This window comes from Balaenoptera ricei, chromosome 13 (assembly GCF_028023285.1).
Source record: "Balaenoptera ricei isolate mBalRic1 chromosome 13, mBalRic1.hap2, whole genome shotgun sequence".
NCBI lineage: Eukaryota > Metazoa > Chordata > Mammalia > Artiodactyla > Balaenopteridae > Balaenoptera > Balaenoptera ricei.
Window position 1 is genome coordinate 62,399,649 of NC_082651.1, and position 19,913 is coordinate 62,419,561.

The 19,913-nt window shown below is 35.0% G+C and overlaps 1 protein-coding gene across 1 annotated transcript in view; it reads right to left on the reverse strand.

Moving 5' to 3' along the window:
- GTF2A1L (general transcription factor IIA subunit 1 like) overlaps positions 1 to 19,913 on the reverse strand; it is a 34,462-nt gene that overhangs the window by 2,151 nt on the left and 12,398 nt on the right. The window contains exons 4-5 of the mRNA XM_059942601.1: positions 6,323 to 6,580; positions 5,550 to 5,639 (exon numbers count right to left, since the gene is read on the reverse strand). Coding sequence (XP_059798584.1) covers positions 5,550 to 5,639; positions 6,323 to 6,580 — 348 coding nt within the window. The remainder of the gene's footprint in view (positions 1 to 5,549; positions 5,640 to 6,322; positions 6,581 to 19,913) is intronic.

The window sequence follows — 19,913 nt, forward strand, 5'->3', positions numbered from 1 at the left end:
ATCTATATGCTGATGACTCCCCAAAATTATATCTCTAGCTCACACCTCTCCCTTAAACTCCAGATTCTCATTCAACTGCTTCAGCACCTCTTCATAAATGTCCAATAAACATCTCAAGCAAGTTTAAAACAAGGACACTAATATACTCTCCCCCAAACCTCACAGTCGTCCCCATCTCAGTGAGGAATGGCCACTCATTCTTCTCATTCAGGCCAGAAATCTTGGACACAATCCTTACACCTCCTACTCATATCTCATATCCAGATCCATCAGTAAATGTTAGTTCTTCCTACAAAGCATATTCCAACCACTTCTACCACCTCCACTACTATTACTCTTGTCTAAGCCACCATCCTCTCTCACCTGGATTAATATGTCCCATGACTAGTTTCCCTATTTTCACCCTTGTCCTCCTCTTAGTCTACTCTAAACATGGTAGCCAGTCTACTTTTACTATGGCCCTATTAAAAACATAAACCAGATATCATTTCTATGCTCAACACTCTCCAATGACTTCTCATCCAAAAAATAAAGTCCTTAAAATGGACTATAAGATCCCGCTCTTCCCCTCACTTACTGCTCTGCTCTCCTCATTGTTCTCTGAACACACAGGTATTCTTCTACCTCAGGACTTATGTATTATTTACTGTTCCCTCTGTCTGAAATGATTACATCCAAATATCCTCATGGTTCATTCTCTTACCTCCTTTTTTTTTTTAATTTTTTAAAATTTATTTATTTGGTTGCACCAGGTCTTAGTTGTGGCAGGCGGGCTCATTAGTTGCAGCTTGCCAGCTCCTTAGTTGTGGCATGCGAACTCTTAGTTGCGGCATGCATGTGGGATCTAGTTCCCTGACCAGGGATCAAACCCGGGCCCCCTGCACTGGGAGCACGGAGTCTTAACCACTGCGTCACCAAGGAAGTCCCCTCTCTTACCTCCTTTTGATCTTTACCCAATCACGTTCTCAGTAAGGCCTCCCCTGGACATCACATCCAAAACTGCAACCTACTCCTTAACATCACTAAAATACTAAATTCTATTAATTCAATGTTAATTAATTACAAGCTATTTCCCACAATGCAGTACCACAAAGAATACTATATCTATAATAGTCTAGAAAATTATTTGTGACTCTATGAAATCATATATAATCTAGTATCTATACAGTGCAATACACTGTTTATAGAACACAATACACTGTTTATAAGAATCTAAAAGAACTTTCAAACCAAGACCAGTCCCTTTTCTATTACCTTTTCCTTCTTATGTTTATGTTTACCAGCATCTAAATTGCCATTTTCTATCTATACAAAATGTTACAGAAGAGAAAATTATCTTATTTTTAGAGAAAAGGATTCATTTTTTACAGCAATTCAAAGTACCATCCTCCATCTCCCCTGAGTATACTGAAATTGTTACTGAAAAAAAAGTCAAAGATGTAAATATGCATTAGTCATCAGGGAAATGCGAATCAAAACCACGAGATACCACTTCACACCCACTGGGATGGCTAGAATCAAAAAGTCAGATAACAAGTGTTAGTGAGAATCTAAACCATCATACACTGCTGATGGGAATGAAAAATGGTACAGCCACCTTGGAAAACAGTCTGGTAGTGCCTCAAATTATTACCGTATGACCCAGGAATTCCACTCCTAGGTATTTACCAAGAGAAGTGAAAATATATATTCACAAAAAACTTGTACATGAATATTTATAGCAGAATTCTTCATAATAGCCAAAAGGTGGAAACAACTCAAATATCACTCAACAGATGAATGGATAAACAAAATGTGGTATATCCATTCAATGGACTAGTATTCATCAATAAAAAGGAATGAAGAACTGTTACAAGCTATGATATGGATGAATCTTGAAACACTGTGTGAAATAAATGAAACCAGTCATAAAAGACCACATATTATATGATTCCTTTCATATGAAACTCCGGAATACGGAAATCTACAATGATGGAAAGTACATTAGTAGTTCCTTACTACTGGGGATGGGAGAAAGGGGGCAATATGGGAGTAAGAACTAAAGGGTATGGGCTTTCTTTCTGAGGTGATAAAAATTTTCTAAAATTGACTGTGTTAATGGTTACACATATCCATAAATATACTAAAACCATTGAATTGTACACTTTAAATAGGTGAAATGTATAGTATGTGAATTATATCTCAAAGCTGCTAAAAAATGTAAATATGAATAAGTTAAGAACTCAAAACTGACCATTCTACTACATAATCACAGTTATAGTGTTTAAAAACAAATTTAAGCTGTATTATATTTTAGTTGCTAAAGTTCAATTGCTATTAACCTAATTTTTAGGCTTGAAACCTGATAGACACCTTTAACTCTCCCTTGTCAATCATTCTCTCATGACCAACTAATCACCAAGTACCAATGATACTTTTTTAATTTTATTGAAGTATAGTTGATTTACAATGTTGTGTTCATTTCTTCTGTACAGCAAAGTGACTCAGTTATACACACACACACACACACACACACACATATATATATATATTCTTTTTCATATTCTTTTCCATTATGGTTTGTCACAGGATATTGAATATGGTTCCCTGTGCTATACAATAGGATGTTGTTGTATAATATTATATTATTATAATATATATATTATATTATATATATATAACCACAAACTCCCAATCCTTCCCTCCCCTACTCCCCCTCCCCCTTGTCAACCACAAGTCTGTTCTCTATAACTGTGAGTCTATTTTCGTTTCATAGATATATTGATTTGTGTTATATTTTAGATTCCACATATAAGTGATATCATATGGTATTTCTTTCTCTTTCTGACTTACTTCACTTAGTATGATAATCTCTAGGTCCATCCATGTTGCTGCAAATGGCATTATTTCATTCTTTTTTATGGCTGAGTAATATTCCACTGTGTATATATATATACCACATCTTCTTTATTCATTCATCTGTCGATGGACATTTAGGTTGTTTCCATGTCTTGGCAATGGTAATAGTGCTGCTATGAACATAGGGGGGGTGCATGTATCTTTTTGAATTATAGTTTTGCTTGGGTACATGCCCAGGAGTGGCATTGCTGGATCATATGGCAACTTTATTTGTAGTTTTTTGAGGAACTTCCATACTGTTTTCCATAGTGGCTGCACCAATTTACATTCCCACCAACAGTGTAGGAGGGTTCCCTTTTCTCCACACCTTCTCCAGCATTTGTTATTTGTAGACTTTTTAATGATGGCCATTCTGATCGGTGTGAGGTGGTTACCCCAATGTAGTTTTGATTTGCATTTCTCTAATAATTAGCAATGTTGAGCATCTTTTCACATGTCTGTCGGCCATCTGTATATCTTCTTTGGAGAAGTGTCTATTTAGGTCTTCTGCCCACTTTTGGATTGGCTTGTTTTTTTGTTGTTGAGTTGTATGAACTGTTTGTATATTTTGGAAATTAAGCCCTCATCAGTCACATCATTTGCAAATATCTTCTCCCAGTCTGTATGTTGTCTTTTCGTTTATTTTTTTTTACTTAATTTTATTTTTTTTAATTGAAGTATAGTTGACTTACGATTTTGTGCCAATCTCTGCTGTACAGCAAAGTGACTCAGTTATACACATATAGACATTCTTTTTTTTAAATTCTTTTCCATTATGGTTTATCACAGGATATTGAATATAGTTCCCTGTGCTATACAGTAGGACCTTTTTGTTTATCTTTTCGTTTTATTTATGGTTTCCTTTGCTGTGCAAAAGCTTGTACGTTTGATTAGGTCCCACCTGTTTATTTTTGCTTTTATTTCTATTGCCTTGGGAGACTGACCTAAGAAAACATTGGTATGATTTATGTCAGAGAATGTTTTGCCTATGTTCTCTTCTAGGAGTTTTATGGTGTCTTGTCTTATATTTAGGCCTTTGAGCCATTTTGAGTTTATTTTTGTGTATGGTGTGAGGGTGTGTTCTAATTTCATTGACTTACATGTGGCTGTCCAACTTTCCCAACACCACCTGCTGAAGAGACTGTCTTTTCCTCAGTGTATATTCTACCAAACATACAAAGAAGAACTTATACCAATCCTTCTCAAACTCTTCCAGAAGATTAAAGAGGAAGGAACTCTCCCAAAAACATTTCATGAAGCCACCATCACCCTGATACCAAAACCAGACAAAGACAACTACCAAAAAAGAAAATTACAGGCCAATATCTTTGATGAATATAGATGCAAAAATTCTCAGCAAAATATTAGCAAACTGAATCCAACAACACATAAAAAAGGTCATATACCATGACCAAGCTGGATTCATGCCAGGGTCACAAGGCTGGTTCAACATTCACAAATCAATCAATGTGATACACCCCATCAACAAAAAAAGGACAAAAACCACATGATCACCTCAATAGATGCAGAAAAAGCATCTGGTAAAATTCAACACCCATTCATGATAAAAACCCTTAGGAAAGTGGTATAGAGGGAACATATCTCAACATAATAAAAGCAATTTATGACAAACCCACAGCCAATATAATACTCAAAGGCGAAAAGCTAAAAGCCTTCCCACTAAAATCTGGAACAAGACAAGAATGCCCGCTCTCACCACTTCTCTTCAACATAGTATTGGAAGTCCAATGATTCTTCCATCATAATCTCTAACTCTTCCATGTTCTACACTGCCATCCTTAGTCTGGGCTCTGTTACTTTATGTACTATCCCTGTTCTTCTTACTATTTGTCTCTTCCAAATTAGCAAACAATGCCAGTTTTTAAACCCAATTACAATTTTCTCAATATCATCCTCATAAGGTTAATGTCCATCAAATCAAGTTTGAACTTACCCTACCAGGATTCTGGATTTTCCAATCTGCTCCCACCTCTGTCCACCATCCAGCCTCATTTCCTAACACATTCAAAAGGAAAACACCTCATGCAAGGCAGAGCTGTCTCTTCACTGTCCCTTATAAATTCTACATGCATTCATTTCTCTGCCTTTTATCAGGCTATTCTACTCTGAATGCCTACTCTCCACACATATCTATATCCTACAAATCATTCAAGACCTATTTCAAAGCCCCACATCACCCATGAAGGATTTGTGGAGAACTCCAACTACAAATGATTTCTTGCATTTCCTAGCCCCTTTTAGGACTTACTGTCTGTGCCACTTATGGTAGCATTTGATTTACATGCCACTCATCTTAGCATTTGATTTATATGCCATGTATTTTAGTATTTGATTTACCTGTCACGTATTTTAGCTTTTGATTTACCTACTATCTTATTGTATGCCATTCTATTATTCCATACAGAAACATCTTGCTTCAATAAGACTGTCACCTCCGTAAGACGACTATCACTTTTTTGGTATCACCAAGACCACACAGCACATTTTGGGTATTTAGATCCAAAATACCCTCCCAAATTTATAGAATTATTTAGCTATTTTGAGATTAATTTAACTGAACAGTAACTGATCATCATATTTCCCATCATTTTGCTTATTTTCTACTATAAATGCAATTAATAAACCCGAAGTCTAAAAGGTGAATACAGTACCTTTTCATACTGACAGACAATTACATTATCTGTGTCAAACAGGTCCGGCACATCCTGCTCACTAACATCATCTCCAGAATTTAAAGGGTCCTAAAGATGAAATATACTCACATTAATGAATTTCATGATGCTCTGAATTTTTTAAAGACAGAAGGACATATTCTGTCCCTCCAAGGACACAGAATAGTATTGTATTTAAAAGTCAAACAGCCTGAGTTTGAATCCCAGCTTAGTCACTCAATAACCACAAGACGGACCTTTGGCAAGTTACTAAAACTCCTTGTATCTCAGTTTTCTCATTTGCAAAATGAGGACAGTAATAAGACCCATAAGGCAGCGGTAATGTTAAATAACAAAAGGCAGTAAGATTTAGTATGGCACCTGACACATATGTATGGCACCATAAACGATAGTTAATACCACTTACATGCTTCTTAATTATCACATTCCACAAAGATTTCATGGCATTTATTAGGATTAGAGCAGATATGATATGCTTCTACCCTGGCTGCCTTCTTTACCTCCACTCCCATCCCTTAAACCTCTCACTACCTCTAGTTAAGACCAACAAATATAGTAGCTGATTCCTAAATACTTAATACTGATTTAAATTACAGTTTAAGATTAAAAGTTTAAATACTAGATACAAATAAGTCTCATTTTAAAGACAAAAGACAGGATTAACCTTAATTGTTATCCCTCTTGGTTCCAAAGTATATTAAAGTACAAATGCTATAAATTTTTTAAAGTTTCAGCTCAAAAATAATCCTTACCTCTTCCACAAGGTCTACCTGAGGGTCTTCATTATCACTACTGTTGGCCGTTGAATCTTCATTTGATATACTGCTGGCTTCTTCAAGTACCTTCAGGTCTCCTGCATCAATAATCCCTAGAAATTTGTTCTCATCTACATCTCTTGTACTTCCTATTTCATCACTGGAAGATGTATCTCCAGTTCCATCTATTTGAATTATCTCATTAATATCATCATCAGTTACATGAATGCTTAAATCCATCTGAGAATTAGAATCCTAAAAAGAGAAATAAATGCAATAAAGTTTTTTCCTGTCAAACAAGGTGTATAAAACATTGGATCACACAAAATATAAAATTACTTAAACAGTTCACAAGTGGCCTCTGAAAACATATTTCTTCCCTGTCAGATGATATTCCCTAATTTTGAATTTTAGAACACCCCTAGCATTTCTATATAAGATGGGAATAACTTTTAAATTGTAAATAAAGTAAACCCACTTACAGTCATACATAGACAGCAAATCAGTTGACTGTTTTCAGATAATATTTACCAGTTTTTATACACACTATCTTAAATTTATATACCTTAGGTTTTAACTATTTTATTTTAAACAATAATTCAATGAAGTAGAAAGGACAAGTGACATCGTGCTCAATGGATAAATAAAAAATATAAAGGATTGTACTAACTAGAATAAGCCAAATACAAAAGGACAAATATAAATCAAAACTGACAGAACTGAAAAGATTAAAAGACAAATCCACAAATATAGTTGGAGAATTCAACATTCTTCTTCTTACTAATCAATAAAAAAAGCAGACTGAAATTCAGTAAGAATGTAGAAGAACTGAACAACACAATCAACCAACATAACCTAATTGGCATTTATAGAATACTCCACCCCCAAATAGCCAAATGCACATTCTTTTCAAGAGCACACAGAATGTTCACCAAGATGGACCATATTCTGGATCATAAAACAAATCTCGGCAAATTTAACACACACAAAGTACGTTCTCTTAGCACAAAGGAATTAAACCAGAAATCAGTAACAGAAAAATCTGGAAAATCCTCAAATATTTACAAATTAAACAACACATTTTTAAATACCCATGGGTCAAAGAAGAAGTCACAAGGGAAATTAAAACATAATTTTAATTGAATGCAAACAAAAACATTACATTTCAAAACCTGAGATGTAGCTAAAGCAGTGCCTAGAGGGAATTTATAGCATTACATGACTATATAAGAAAAGAAGCAATTCTCAAATCAGTGGCCTAAAATTCCACCTTAAGAAATTAAAAAAGAGAAGACCACATTAAGCTCATAGCAAATAAGGAAATAATAAAAAGAAAAATACATGAAACTGACAACAGAAAAAGTCAATTAGACCAGAAGTTCATTCCTTGAAAAGATGAATAAAAATGAAAAAACGTAGCCAGACTGACAAAAAGAGAAAGGAAACAGGTAAACGACATTACTAATTGAGGATAGGGTGCCACCATAGATCCCAAAAACATTAAAAGGATAAGGAAACTGTTTTAGATCATTTGGGCTGCTATAACAAAATACCATAAACTAGGTAGCTTATTAACAATGGAAATTTATTTTTCACAATTCTGGAGGCTGAGAAATCCAAGATCAAGGCACCAGCAGATTTGGTATCTGGTAGAGCCCACTTTCTGGTTCACAGATGATGGCTTCTTACTGTGTCCTCATATGGCAGAGGGGCTAGGGAGCCCTGTGGGGTCTCTTATAAGGTAACTAATCCCATTAATTGAAGACTCCATCCTCATGACCTAATCGCCTCCCAAAGGCCCCACCTCCTAATTACCACCACCTTTTGGGGGTTAGGATTTCAACATATTAATTTGGGGGTTACATAAACATTCAGACTGATGTAAGGTAATTTACAAAAATTGTATGGCTGTATAGTAGCAATAAACAATTGGAAACTGAAATTTAATAACAGCACTATTTAAAGCAGCAAGAGAAAAGCAACTCATCACATACAAGGGATCCTTGGTAAGATAACAAGCAGATTTCTCACCAGAAACTTTGAAAACAAAAAGGCAGTGGTATGACATACATTTAAAGCACTGAGGGACTTCCCTGGTGGTCCAGTGGTTAAGATTCCACGCTTCCAATGCAGGGGCATGGGTTCAATCCCTGGTCAGGGAACTAGGATCTCATGTGCCGTGTGGTGTGGCCAAAGAAAAAGAAAAAATAATAGTGCTGAAAGAAAAGACTGAACTGGCAATTCTATATCTGGGAAACTGTCCTGCAAATAAGGCATTTCCAGATAAAAACTGAAGGAGTTTATTACTACTAGGTCTACCCTACAATAAATACTAAAGGGAGTCCTTTAAATCGGCATGAAAGGAAGCTAGACAGTAATCTGAAGCCACACAAAAATATAAAGTTCTCTGATAAAGATAAATACAATGACAAATATAAAAACCAGTATTATCATAATTTTGGTTTGTTAACTCTACTTTTTATTCCTCTATGAGATTTAAGAGATAAAAGCATTAAAAAATTATAATTATAAATCTATATCAAGGAGTACACAATATATAAAGACATAATTTGGGATATCAGTAATATAAAGTGGTGGAGGATAGAGCTGAAAAGAAGCAGAGTTTTTATATGAAATTAAAGGTGAGTTGGTATCAGTTCAAAATAGATTGTTACAACTTTAAGATGCTATAAGTAATCTCCATGAACCACAAAGAAAATATGTATAGAGAACACACAAAAGGAAATGAGAAAACAATCAAAATGTGTCATTACAAAAAAACTACACACAAAAGAATGTAATAAGGGAGGAAATAAGGGACAAAAAAGCTAAAAGACACACAGAAAACAAAACAGCAAGAGTAACCTCTCCCGTATTAGTAATTATTTTAAATGTAAATGGATTAAACTCCCCAACCAAAAGAGACCGATTGGCAAAATGGATGAACAGTATCCAGTTACATGCTGTCTACCAGAGACTCACCTTAGGTCTAAGGACACACAAGGTTGAAAGTAAAATGATGGAAAAAGATATTCCATGCAAATAGTAACCACAAGAGTTGGGGAAACTATGCTAATAAGACAAAATAGACTTTAAGTCAAACACTTTTACAAGAAACAAAAAAAAAAAACATTACATAATGATAAAAGAATCAATTCACTAAGAAGATATAACAATTACAAATATATATGCACCAAACATCAGACCTCCTAAATATATGCAACAAAAAGGGAGAAACAGCTCTGCAGTAATAGTAGGGAACTTTAATACTCCACTTTCAATAATGAATAGAATCACCAGACACAATATCAATAAGGAAATAAAGAACTTGAGCATGACAGACTAACTGTACCTAACAAACATATACAAAACATGCAAAATAGCAGGATACACATTTTTCTCAAGTACACACATAATGTTCTCCAGGATAGGCCATAAATTAGGCCACAAAACAAATCTTAGTATTTAAAAAGACTGAAATCATACAAAGTATCTTTTCTGATCACAATGGAATGAAACCAGAAGTTAACAGCAGAAGGAAAACTGGAAAATCCACAAGATGTAGAAGTTAAACTACAGTCTCAAAAAAAAAAAAAAAATCAATGGGTCAAAGAAGAAATAAAAAAAAACCAAAATCTTTTGTCAAAAGATAAAAAAATATCTCGAGACAAATGAAAAGGAAAACACAGCATACCAAAACATATGGGATTCTGCAAAAGAAATGCTAAGAGAGAAATTTATAGCTGTAAATGCTCATATTGAAAAAGGAGAAAGATCTCAAATTAACAACCTTAAGGAACTAGAAGAACAAATAAAGCCAAAGCTAGTAGAAGGAAGGAAATAATAGCAATTAGGGCAGAGATAAAGTAAAGAATAGAAAACAATAGAGAAACTAAACAAAACCAAGAACTGGTTCTTCAAAAAGATCAATAAAATTTATAAACCTCTGGCTAGAATGATGAAGAAAAAAAGAGAGAAGACTCAAATAACTAAAATCAGAAGTAAAGAAACTTTACTAGTGATTTTACAGAAATAAAAAGAATTATAAGACTAACTGTATGCCAAAAAATTGGATAACCTAGATGAAATGAACTAATTCCTAAAAACACAAAACCTACCAAGACTGAATCATGAAGAAAGAGAAAATATTAATAGACTTATAACCAGCAATGAGGTTCAATTAGTCATCAAAAACCTCTCAACTAAGAAATGCCCAGGACCAGATGGCTTCACTAAAGAATTCTACCAAGCATTCAAAGAAGAATTAACACCAATCCTCAAAAATCCTCAACAAGGGAATTCTCTGGCAGTCCAGTGGCTAGGACTTCACACTCTCACTGTGAGGGCCCAGGTTCAATCCCTGGTCAGGGAACTAAGATCACACAACATGGCCAAAAAAAAAATCCTCAACAAAATACTAACAGAATTCAACAGCACATTAAAAGGATCATACACCATGACCAAATGAGATTTATTCCTGAAATACAAAAGTGGTTCAACATATGAAAAATCAATGTAATACAACACATTAACAGATTGAAGTGGGGAAAAAAAATGACACAATCACCTAAACTAATGCAAAAAAAGCATTTGACAAAATTTAACACCCTTTCATGATTTAAAAATAAAAATTAAAAAAAAACACTCAAACTAGGAATAGAAAGAAATTACCTCAACATAATAAAATTGACCTATGAGAAACTCTCAGCTAACAGCATATTCAATGGTGAAAACTGAAAGCTTTTCCTCTAAAATCAGGAACAAGGCATGGATGCCCACTCTTGCCACTTCTATTCAACATAGTACTAGATGTCCTAGCTAGGGCAATTAAGCAAGATAAAGAAATAAAAGGCATCCAAATTAAAAAGGAAGAAGTAAAACTGGCTCTGTTTGCAGATGACATAATGTTCTATGTACAAAACCCCCAAAATTCCACACACACAAAAAAATGTTAGAACTAATGAATTCAGCAAAAGGTACAAAATACAACATACAAAAATCAGTTGCATTTCTATACACTAACAATTAACAACCTGAAAACAAAGTTAAGAAAGCAATTCCATTTACAAAACCACCAAATAGAATATTTAGGAGTAAACATAATCAAGGAGGAAAAAGACTTGTTCACTAAAAACTACAAAACATTGCCAAAAGGAGTTTAAAATGATACAAATAAATGGGAAGACATTCCATGTTTATGGATTAGAAGAGTTAATATTATTAAAATGTTGATACTACCCAAAGACAACTAAGATTCAATGCAATCCCTATCAAAATCCAAATGACATTTTTGGTGCGAATGGAATAGTAATGCATCTTGAAATTCATATGGAATCTCAAGGGACCCTGAATAACCAAAACAATCTTGAAAAAGAAAATACAAGTTGGAGGTCCCATTCATCCTGATTTCAAAGCTTGCTACAAAACTACAGTAGTCAAAACAGTGTATTTGCATAAAGACAGACAAAAGACCAATGGAACAGAGAGACCAGAAATAAATTCTCACATATATGGTCAAATGATCTTCTACAAAAGTGACAAGACCATTCAACAGGGAAAGGATAATCTTTTCAACAAATGCTAAGAAAACTAGATATCCACATGCAAAAGAATGAAGTTGGTCCCCTACCTTACACCATATAGAAAAATTAACTCAAAATGGATTAAAAAGTTAAACGTAAGAGCTAAAACTACAAAACTCTTAGGAAAAAAATCATAGAGGAGAATCTTCATGACACTGAATTTGGGAATGATTTCTTAGATATGATACCAAAAGCATAGGCAAAAAAAAAAAAAATAGATAAAGTGGACTTCATCAAAATTAAAACCTTTGTGCATCAAAGGACACTATCAACAAAGTGAAAAGGCAACCCACAAAATGGGAGAAAATATTTGCAAATCATATATCTGATGAGTTAATATCCAGAATATATTTTAAAACACCTACACTCAACAACAAAACGAAAAACTTGATTTAAAAATGCGCAAAGAACTTAGACATTTCTCCAAAGAAAATATACAAATGGCAATAAGCACATGAAAAGATGTTCAGTATCACTAATCATTAGGGAAATGCAAATCCAAACCACAATAAGATACCACCTCATACCCATTAGGATGGTTATTATCAAAGGAAAAAAAAAAAAAAACAGAAAATAAGTGCTGGTGAGAAAGTGGAGAAATTGTGCACTGCTGGTGGGAACGTAAAATGGTGCAGCTGCTACGGAACACTACGGTAGTTCCTTAAAAAATTATAAACAGAATTGTCATATGACCCAGCACCATATCTGGCTATATAATTGAAAGCAGGGAATCAAGGAGACATTTGTATACCCAAGTTTATAGTAGCATTAGACACAACTGTCAAAAGGTATAAGCAATCCAAGTGTTCATGGATGGATGAATTAACAAAATATGGTATATATACACAATGGAATGTTATTTAAGAATAAAAAGGAAGAAAATTCTAATATATGCTACAACATGGATGAACACAAGACATTATGCTAAGTGAAAAGGGACACAAAAGGACAAATACTATCTGACCTCCTGCTCTGAGATACCTATAGTCAAATTCATAGAGACAGAAAGTAGAACGGTATGTGCCAGGGGTTGGGGGAAGAGACGAATGGGGAGTTAGTGTTCAATGGGTATAGAATTTCAATTTGGGAAAATAAAAAATGTTCCAGAGATGGATGGTGAGGACAGTTGCACAAGAATGTGACTGCACTTAATGCCACTGAACTGTACAGTAAAAAATGGTTAAAAGGTAAATTTTTACAATAGACAAAATCAATGGTGCTAGTAAACTGTCAAGTATGTGGTAAAACTGATACAGAGTGCTGGTGGCAGGAAAAATTGCACAACCTCTTGAAACTACTGTGGCAATGTACTTGAAGAACCACGGAAATTTTTAGTTTTTTTCCTCAGTAATCCTATCTTTGAAAATATTTTTTAAATTAATGCAAATGAAGCTTAAAATATAAATAACGTTGTGCTTTATGATGTGTATTATTATTTATGACAGCACCCAAAACCATGAAACACTTAGATAAAAATAGAATATGTGCAATATATGTATGTTGAGAACTATAAAACTTTAATAAAAGTCAAAGACCTAAATAAAAAATGTAGCAATAAATTGGAACACTCATTGTGAAGATGTCAATTCTCCCCTTGTTGATCTATAGATCCAACAAAACCCATATCAGAATCCCAGAAGCTTTTTTTGTAAAAAATGACAAGCTCATTCTAACATTTATATGGAAAAGCAAAGAATTAGAATAACCAAAATAACTTTGAAAAAGAATAAAGTTAAGAAACTCATACTCTCTGATGTCCAGACTTACTACAAAGCTGACATAATCAAGACAGTGTGGTGCTAGTGAAAACATAAGACACATGAATTAATGAAACAGAGTGGAAGTCCAGAAATAAACCAACACACATATGATAACTGATTTTCATTAAAGGTGAACGTGCTTTAAACACTCAATGTGATTTAGGCAACTCAATGGAGACAGGGTAGTCTTTTTAACAAATAATGCTAAAACAACTGAACAACCATATGCAAAAAAAAAAGAACCTAAACCCTAACCTTGCACTATACACAAAAATTAACTCAAAAACGGATCACAGTCCTAAATGTAAAATCCATAAAATTTTTAGAAGCATTCGATGATCTTCACAACCTTTGGTTAGATAAGACACATTAGCAGAAATCAAAAGGAAAAAAGAAGAAATTCGACTTCATCAAAATCACAAACTTCTCCTCTCCTAAAGAGAGCGTTAAATACCAAGGACATGAAGCAACTACAACTCTTACCCATTGGTAGCAGAAATTTGCATTCCACCACACATTGCTGGTGGGAATGCAGCCACTTTGGAAATGAGTTTGGCAGTTTCTTATAAGCATACAGGTATCACATGACCTAGAAATCCCACTCCTAGGTATTTACTCAAAAGTAAAGAAAACCTAAGTCCACACCAAAAAGGAAGGAAGGGAGGGAGGGAGAGAGAAAGGAAGGGAGGAAACCCACAAACCCACACATGAATGTTTTTAGGGGATTCATTCACAAATGCCCAAACTGGAAACATCCAAATGTCCAAATGGTGAATGGATAAACAAACTGTGGCACAATGGAACATACTAATATATGCAAAAACATGAATGAATTGCAAATACATCATGTTAAAGTTACATATTGCATGATTCCATTTGTTTGACATTCTGAAAAAGCCAAGCCTATACCAAAAGAAAACAGATCAGTGAGTGCCAGGGACCAGATGTGGAGGGAGGGTATTGGCTACACAGGGGCCTGAGGGACCTCTTTGGGGTGATGGAAACGTTCTGTATCTCAACTGTGATACTGGTTATATAACTCCAAGTGTTTTGTCAAAATTCATATGTACATCTAAAAACTGTATACCTAAATAAAGGTGAACTTTATTGTATGTAGATACTACCCCAATAAATCTGATTGTGTGAAAAGTAAATTATGGTAAGGTTAGTCCTGGGCCTAAATCACATGTTGGAATTGGCTTTTCATGTTAATAGCAACAAGTACTGAAAACCTTAAACTGCAAGGTCTTTTGTTACAAAATGAATCAGCGCTCCCATGGCACTTTACCAGATTAGTATGAGCTTATTAAGGAATATTAAAGATTCCAGGACTCTTGTAATTGACTTCACGTAGCATCATCTTATTTTACTTATATCAGTGAGGTCCTCTTTATTCTGGGAAAGGAGTAAGATTACAAATCCAAATTTAATATCAATAACTGCAAAAGAGTTTCGTCATTCTCAACTTCTTTCTTCAGAAGCACTTCCACCAAGCATGAGAAAGTTCATATGATTGTCTGACTCCAATCTCCTTTTCCAAGGTCGTAGTTTAACCAAAATAGCAGGCAGTTTTGCAGCAACATCCGTAATTGATACCGCAGGCCCATGAATAGAAAGATTTAAGCCTTTCATATGGCAAACATCCACTACATAGATCAAGGAACTCCTCCAAGTCAAATGGTTATTAGGAGGTTTCCACTGTCTCTCAAAAATAGTTAATGTCTCCCCAAGGATCAATCAAGGGCTTCAAGTACTGTCCTTTGAAACGCCATAAAAAATTTGCATAAAGAAGAATATAACATTTTCCCCACACTTTTTGACAAATGTCTTGGAAAAGATAATGATTGGAAATTAAATTGGAAATCATTAAATCAATTTAAATCATTAAATTGGAAAATTTAATAATTCAATTAAATTCTAATGCATTTGACTGTCACGGCAGACGACAAAACTTCTTTTAGAATTATTGGCTGGGTCTCAGCACTAAGGTATGCCATGTGCTGAAATAGACATTGAAATGCTCTCTCCACTGAAGCAGCAAAACCATGTGTTGCCAAGCATCTCAGGGGCTCCATCAGTATAGAGAGTACCAAATTCTGTTAATCTATAAAAACTTCATTATTACAAAGATGTCAGTTTCCAGTTTCAAAAAAACGTCTCACAACATAGGAATTTTTTATTGTGCCAATGTGCAAATATGATTAAAATCAGATGTTAGCTGCCCTGAGAAGTACTAGTATTTTTATCCTGCTGAATGTTAAAGAAAAGTCACTGCTGATTCTTCTATGAGTTCTGGCTGAACGTGAAGAAATGTCAACAGTTCTAGTGCAGATGACATCATCCGACAGAAGCACTGCTTTAGTTTTCTTTCTCTGCTCTAAACAAACCAGCTCAATGATTTCCAAGATTCTCAGCTTCACCAAGGTCTTTTCAATTGCATACAGCTTCTGTGGCTGGGCAGTACAATGAGCAAATGCATAGGACGCTTCAAGATAAAGCTTTATTTGCCAAATACAGCTTCCAACCTTTTCAACTTAAGCTTTCCCCTAATGAAAGGACCATATTTTTCTAATGGCTGGTAAGGACTGACACAACCTCATACGCATATGTGGGAATAAAGATAAAACAGGAGAAGCCTAAGCTATGACATACTTTCTTTTCACATTTTCAAACTAAACTATGTGAAATTCAGTTGTCTATAATCATAATGGCAGGGTACATCTTTAATTCTTAACAGAAATTTAATCCAGCTATCTCCCACAACATAATGGCGATAATGATTATATATTACCTAAGCATGTACAGGGGCATCCCATGCCACTCTACTCTTATTTGGGATGAAATATACCTCAACATATTTTGACAAATACGAAAAGAAAGTATCTTGTTAAATTGGCTTTTTTCCTCTAAAGAAATAAAAATGTCACATACCTGGTTTAAAAATCTGATTTAGAGATATTCATTTAGAAGTAGCATATAATGACTCAAAAAAATATGTGCTCAATTAACTGAATCATGAATTCAAATAACTATTGGTATGATATTTTATCTTTTAGAGTATCAGAATGGATTGGAAGAAAAATAAAAGCTCTTAAAGTTATATATTCTCTAATCCCCTCACTCCATCCATTTTTCATTTATAAATTGATATTGAGCTAGATCAGTGGTTCTTAATCTTAACTATGTATTACAATCACCTCAGAGAACTCCAATAATAATGAGTGGACCCCACTCCAGACCAATTAGATCCATATCCCTTGGGGCAGACCTGAACATTTTTTTAATGCCCCAATAATTCTAATATTTAGCCAGAGTTGAGAACTGTTGAGCCAAATAAACTAGTCATAGATCCTCTTCTTTTAAAGCTTATATTCTAGTACACATGAATATATATGTGTGTGTGTGTGTGTATTCTTAGGTGTTGGGTATACAAAGATTTATAAAATGTACCTCTCAATGCACACAGGACATTTTAATGCATCTTTTAACTACACTATGACAGATACATACGTAAGGTGCTATGATAACACAGAAGAGATACATCCAACCTAATAATGAAAGGGGAGAGGGTAGATAGAAAGGTATTAAGTAAGATTTCTGGAGGAAGTAATAAATGGGTAAGTAGGAATTAACTTTGTTGTTTCCTGCCTCTCTTTGCTTTTGTTATCCCTTCTGCTTTGTGCCTGGCTTTTCTCCCGCCATCCTTTCTTCTGGTTAACACAGATAATTGCTCACAGTCTGTTGTTACCAATAAAGTAGTAGGCATGAAATAAAGGAAGAGTAAATAAGAAACTCCAGCCGAAAAAGAACATGGAGGTCCTCGTATGCCACATTAAGAATGTTGACCTAAAAAAAAACAGACTGCCAGATATTTCTCAGGCAAAGACAGGTTTATTCAGGATCAGCAGAAATTTGGGGTGTGCAACCATGGAGAGCCGCATGCAAGTCCCCTCGAAGGAAGAAAGCTTATATAGAGAAGAAAAGGAAGTTGGGAGGGCTATCGTAAACAAAGAGTCCACAGCTCTTCATTGGCTAGGTTGTTGCCAGGATAGAAGTGGGGTCTTCTAGTTGGGCTCTGCTATTGTCACAGGGCATGAGAGCGCCCCCCTCAGGTCACCCAACTCTATTTAATTGAGATTTCTGTTTATTAATTTTTTTTTTACAAGCTTATATTTTATCCACTGGGCAGTCAGTGACATGTTAAGCAGGCTGCATGCTGAGTAAATCTATGGTAGCCGTGAGGAGCAGAGATCATAGCTAATGTTCACTGAGCTCTTACCATATGCTAGGCAGTATGCTGCTGAGCACTTCACATTGATTATCTCACATAATCCTCCCACCATCACAATTCTATGGTAGCTACTATTATCTTTATTTTACAAATGAGGAAATAGTAGCTTGCCCAAGTCACGTAGTTATTAAGGGATAGAGAAGGAATTCAAAACATTTCTGACCCCTGAAGCCTTTAACCTCTAGGATGGATGGACTGGAAAGAGTAGAGTAAGAACCAGCAGAGGCTACAGGCTAATAAATCAGTTAGAAACTAGATTATCCCAACTGAGAGACAATTAGGGCAATGGCAGTGGGGATGGAGAAGAGGGAACAGATTCCAGAAATATTTGGTTTTAAAAGTTGTCAAAAATTACATGATTCAGCCTTTAAAAGGAATGAAATTCCCATATATGCTACATGAATGACCCTTGAAAACGTGCTAAGCAAAATAAGCCAGTCACAAAAGTACAAATATTATATGATACGATTCATGAGGTACCTAGTAGTAGTCAAATTCATAGAAACAGAAAGTAGAAGTTACCAGGAGCTGAATGGAGGGGATAATGGGGAGTTATTGTTTAATGGGTACAGAATTTCAGTTTGGGATGATTAGAAAGTTCTAGAGATGGATAGTAGTGATGGTTGCACAATAATGTGAACATGCTTAACGCCACTGAACTGTACACCTAAAAATGGTTAAAATGGTAAATTTTATGTTATACAGAGGACCCTTGAACAACATGGGTTTGAAATGCGCAGGTCCACTTATACGTGGATTGTTTTCAATAAATACATACTACAAGGTATGTGATTGGTTGAATCCATGGATGCGGAATCACGGATACAGAGGGTTAACTATAAAGTTAGACGCAGATTTTTGACTGCACGGAGCTCAGTGTCCCTAACCCTTGCACTGTTCAAGGGTCCACTGTATATACTTTATAAATTTTTTTTTTTTTTTTTTACAATTTTTAAAATAATTTTTAAAGGACTTCCCTGGCAGTCCAGTGGTTAAGACTCTGCACTCCCAGTGTAGGGGGCACAGGTTCGATCCCTTGTTGGGGAACTGGGATCCCACATGCCACATGGCGTGGCCTAAAATAAATAAATAAAAATAATTCCAAAAAAGCACATGATATAAGGAGGATAAGGGGGAAAGGGGGCCAAAAAGTCACTGCAGTCCTTAGCTTGGGAGACCAGGTGGGCAGTGGTACTATGCAGTATCTCTGATGAGGAAACAACGACTTATTATAACATTCAGGGAGAGCTGTCTAGAAAGGAAACAGACACGAGAATGAAGCTCAAGGGAATAACTGGGCTGAAAATGCAGTCATCAACAAGCAAGTCATAGTTAAAAACCATGATAATGCATGAGATTGCTCAGGGAAAACATGAAGTAGGAAGAGAAATGGGCTGAGGATAGAACCTTAGGAAACAGGAAAGGCAGATAAAGAGGAGCTCACAAAGGAGATAAGAGGAAGCAGCCAGAAAGGTATATAATTAAAAGAGAAGGTAGCAGAAATGATAATATTTGGGAGAGAGGGCAATGAAGATGGTGGGGAGAGCCGGCAAGAAATAAAAAGGAGCTGGAGAAGATATACCACCATACCCATTTCTCTCCTTCTACTCCTACTTTTTGGAGTTCCAATGAAGACCTGAGTTTCTAATTTTCTATAGCATTATAAGATTAGCAAACAAAATTCCTACACTGAGGAAAAACTTAACATAGTAATATGCAGTTTAAAATAGGAACACATCAAAAATTGTCAGGAATACATTTTATGAAACAGTAATAATGCTAAACCTACATAAAAACTTAAGATCTCTGGCAGTCTACACAGGAAAAGTAAATAAGTAGGGCTAATTGTAACTTGCTTTAAGCAATAAGAATTTCTGAAAAGCTATTTATAGAGAGCTATTTATAAAATTTTCTGAAAATTAAATCAGCATTAACTTTACCAGATCACTATTTTA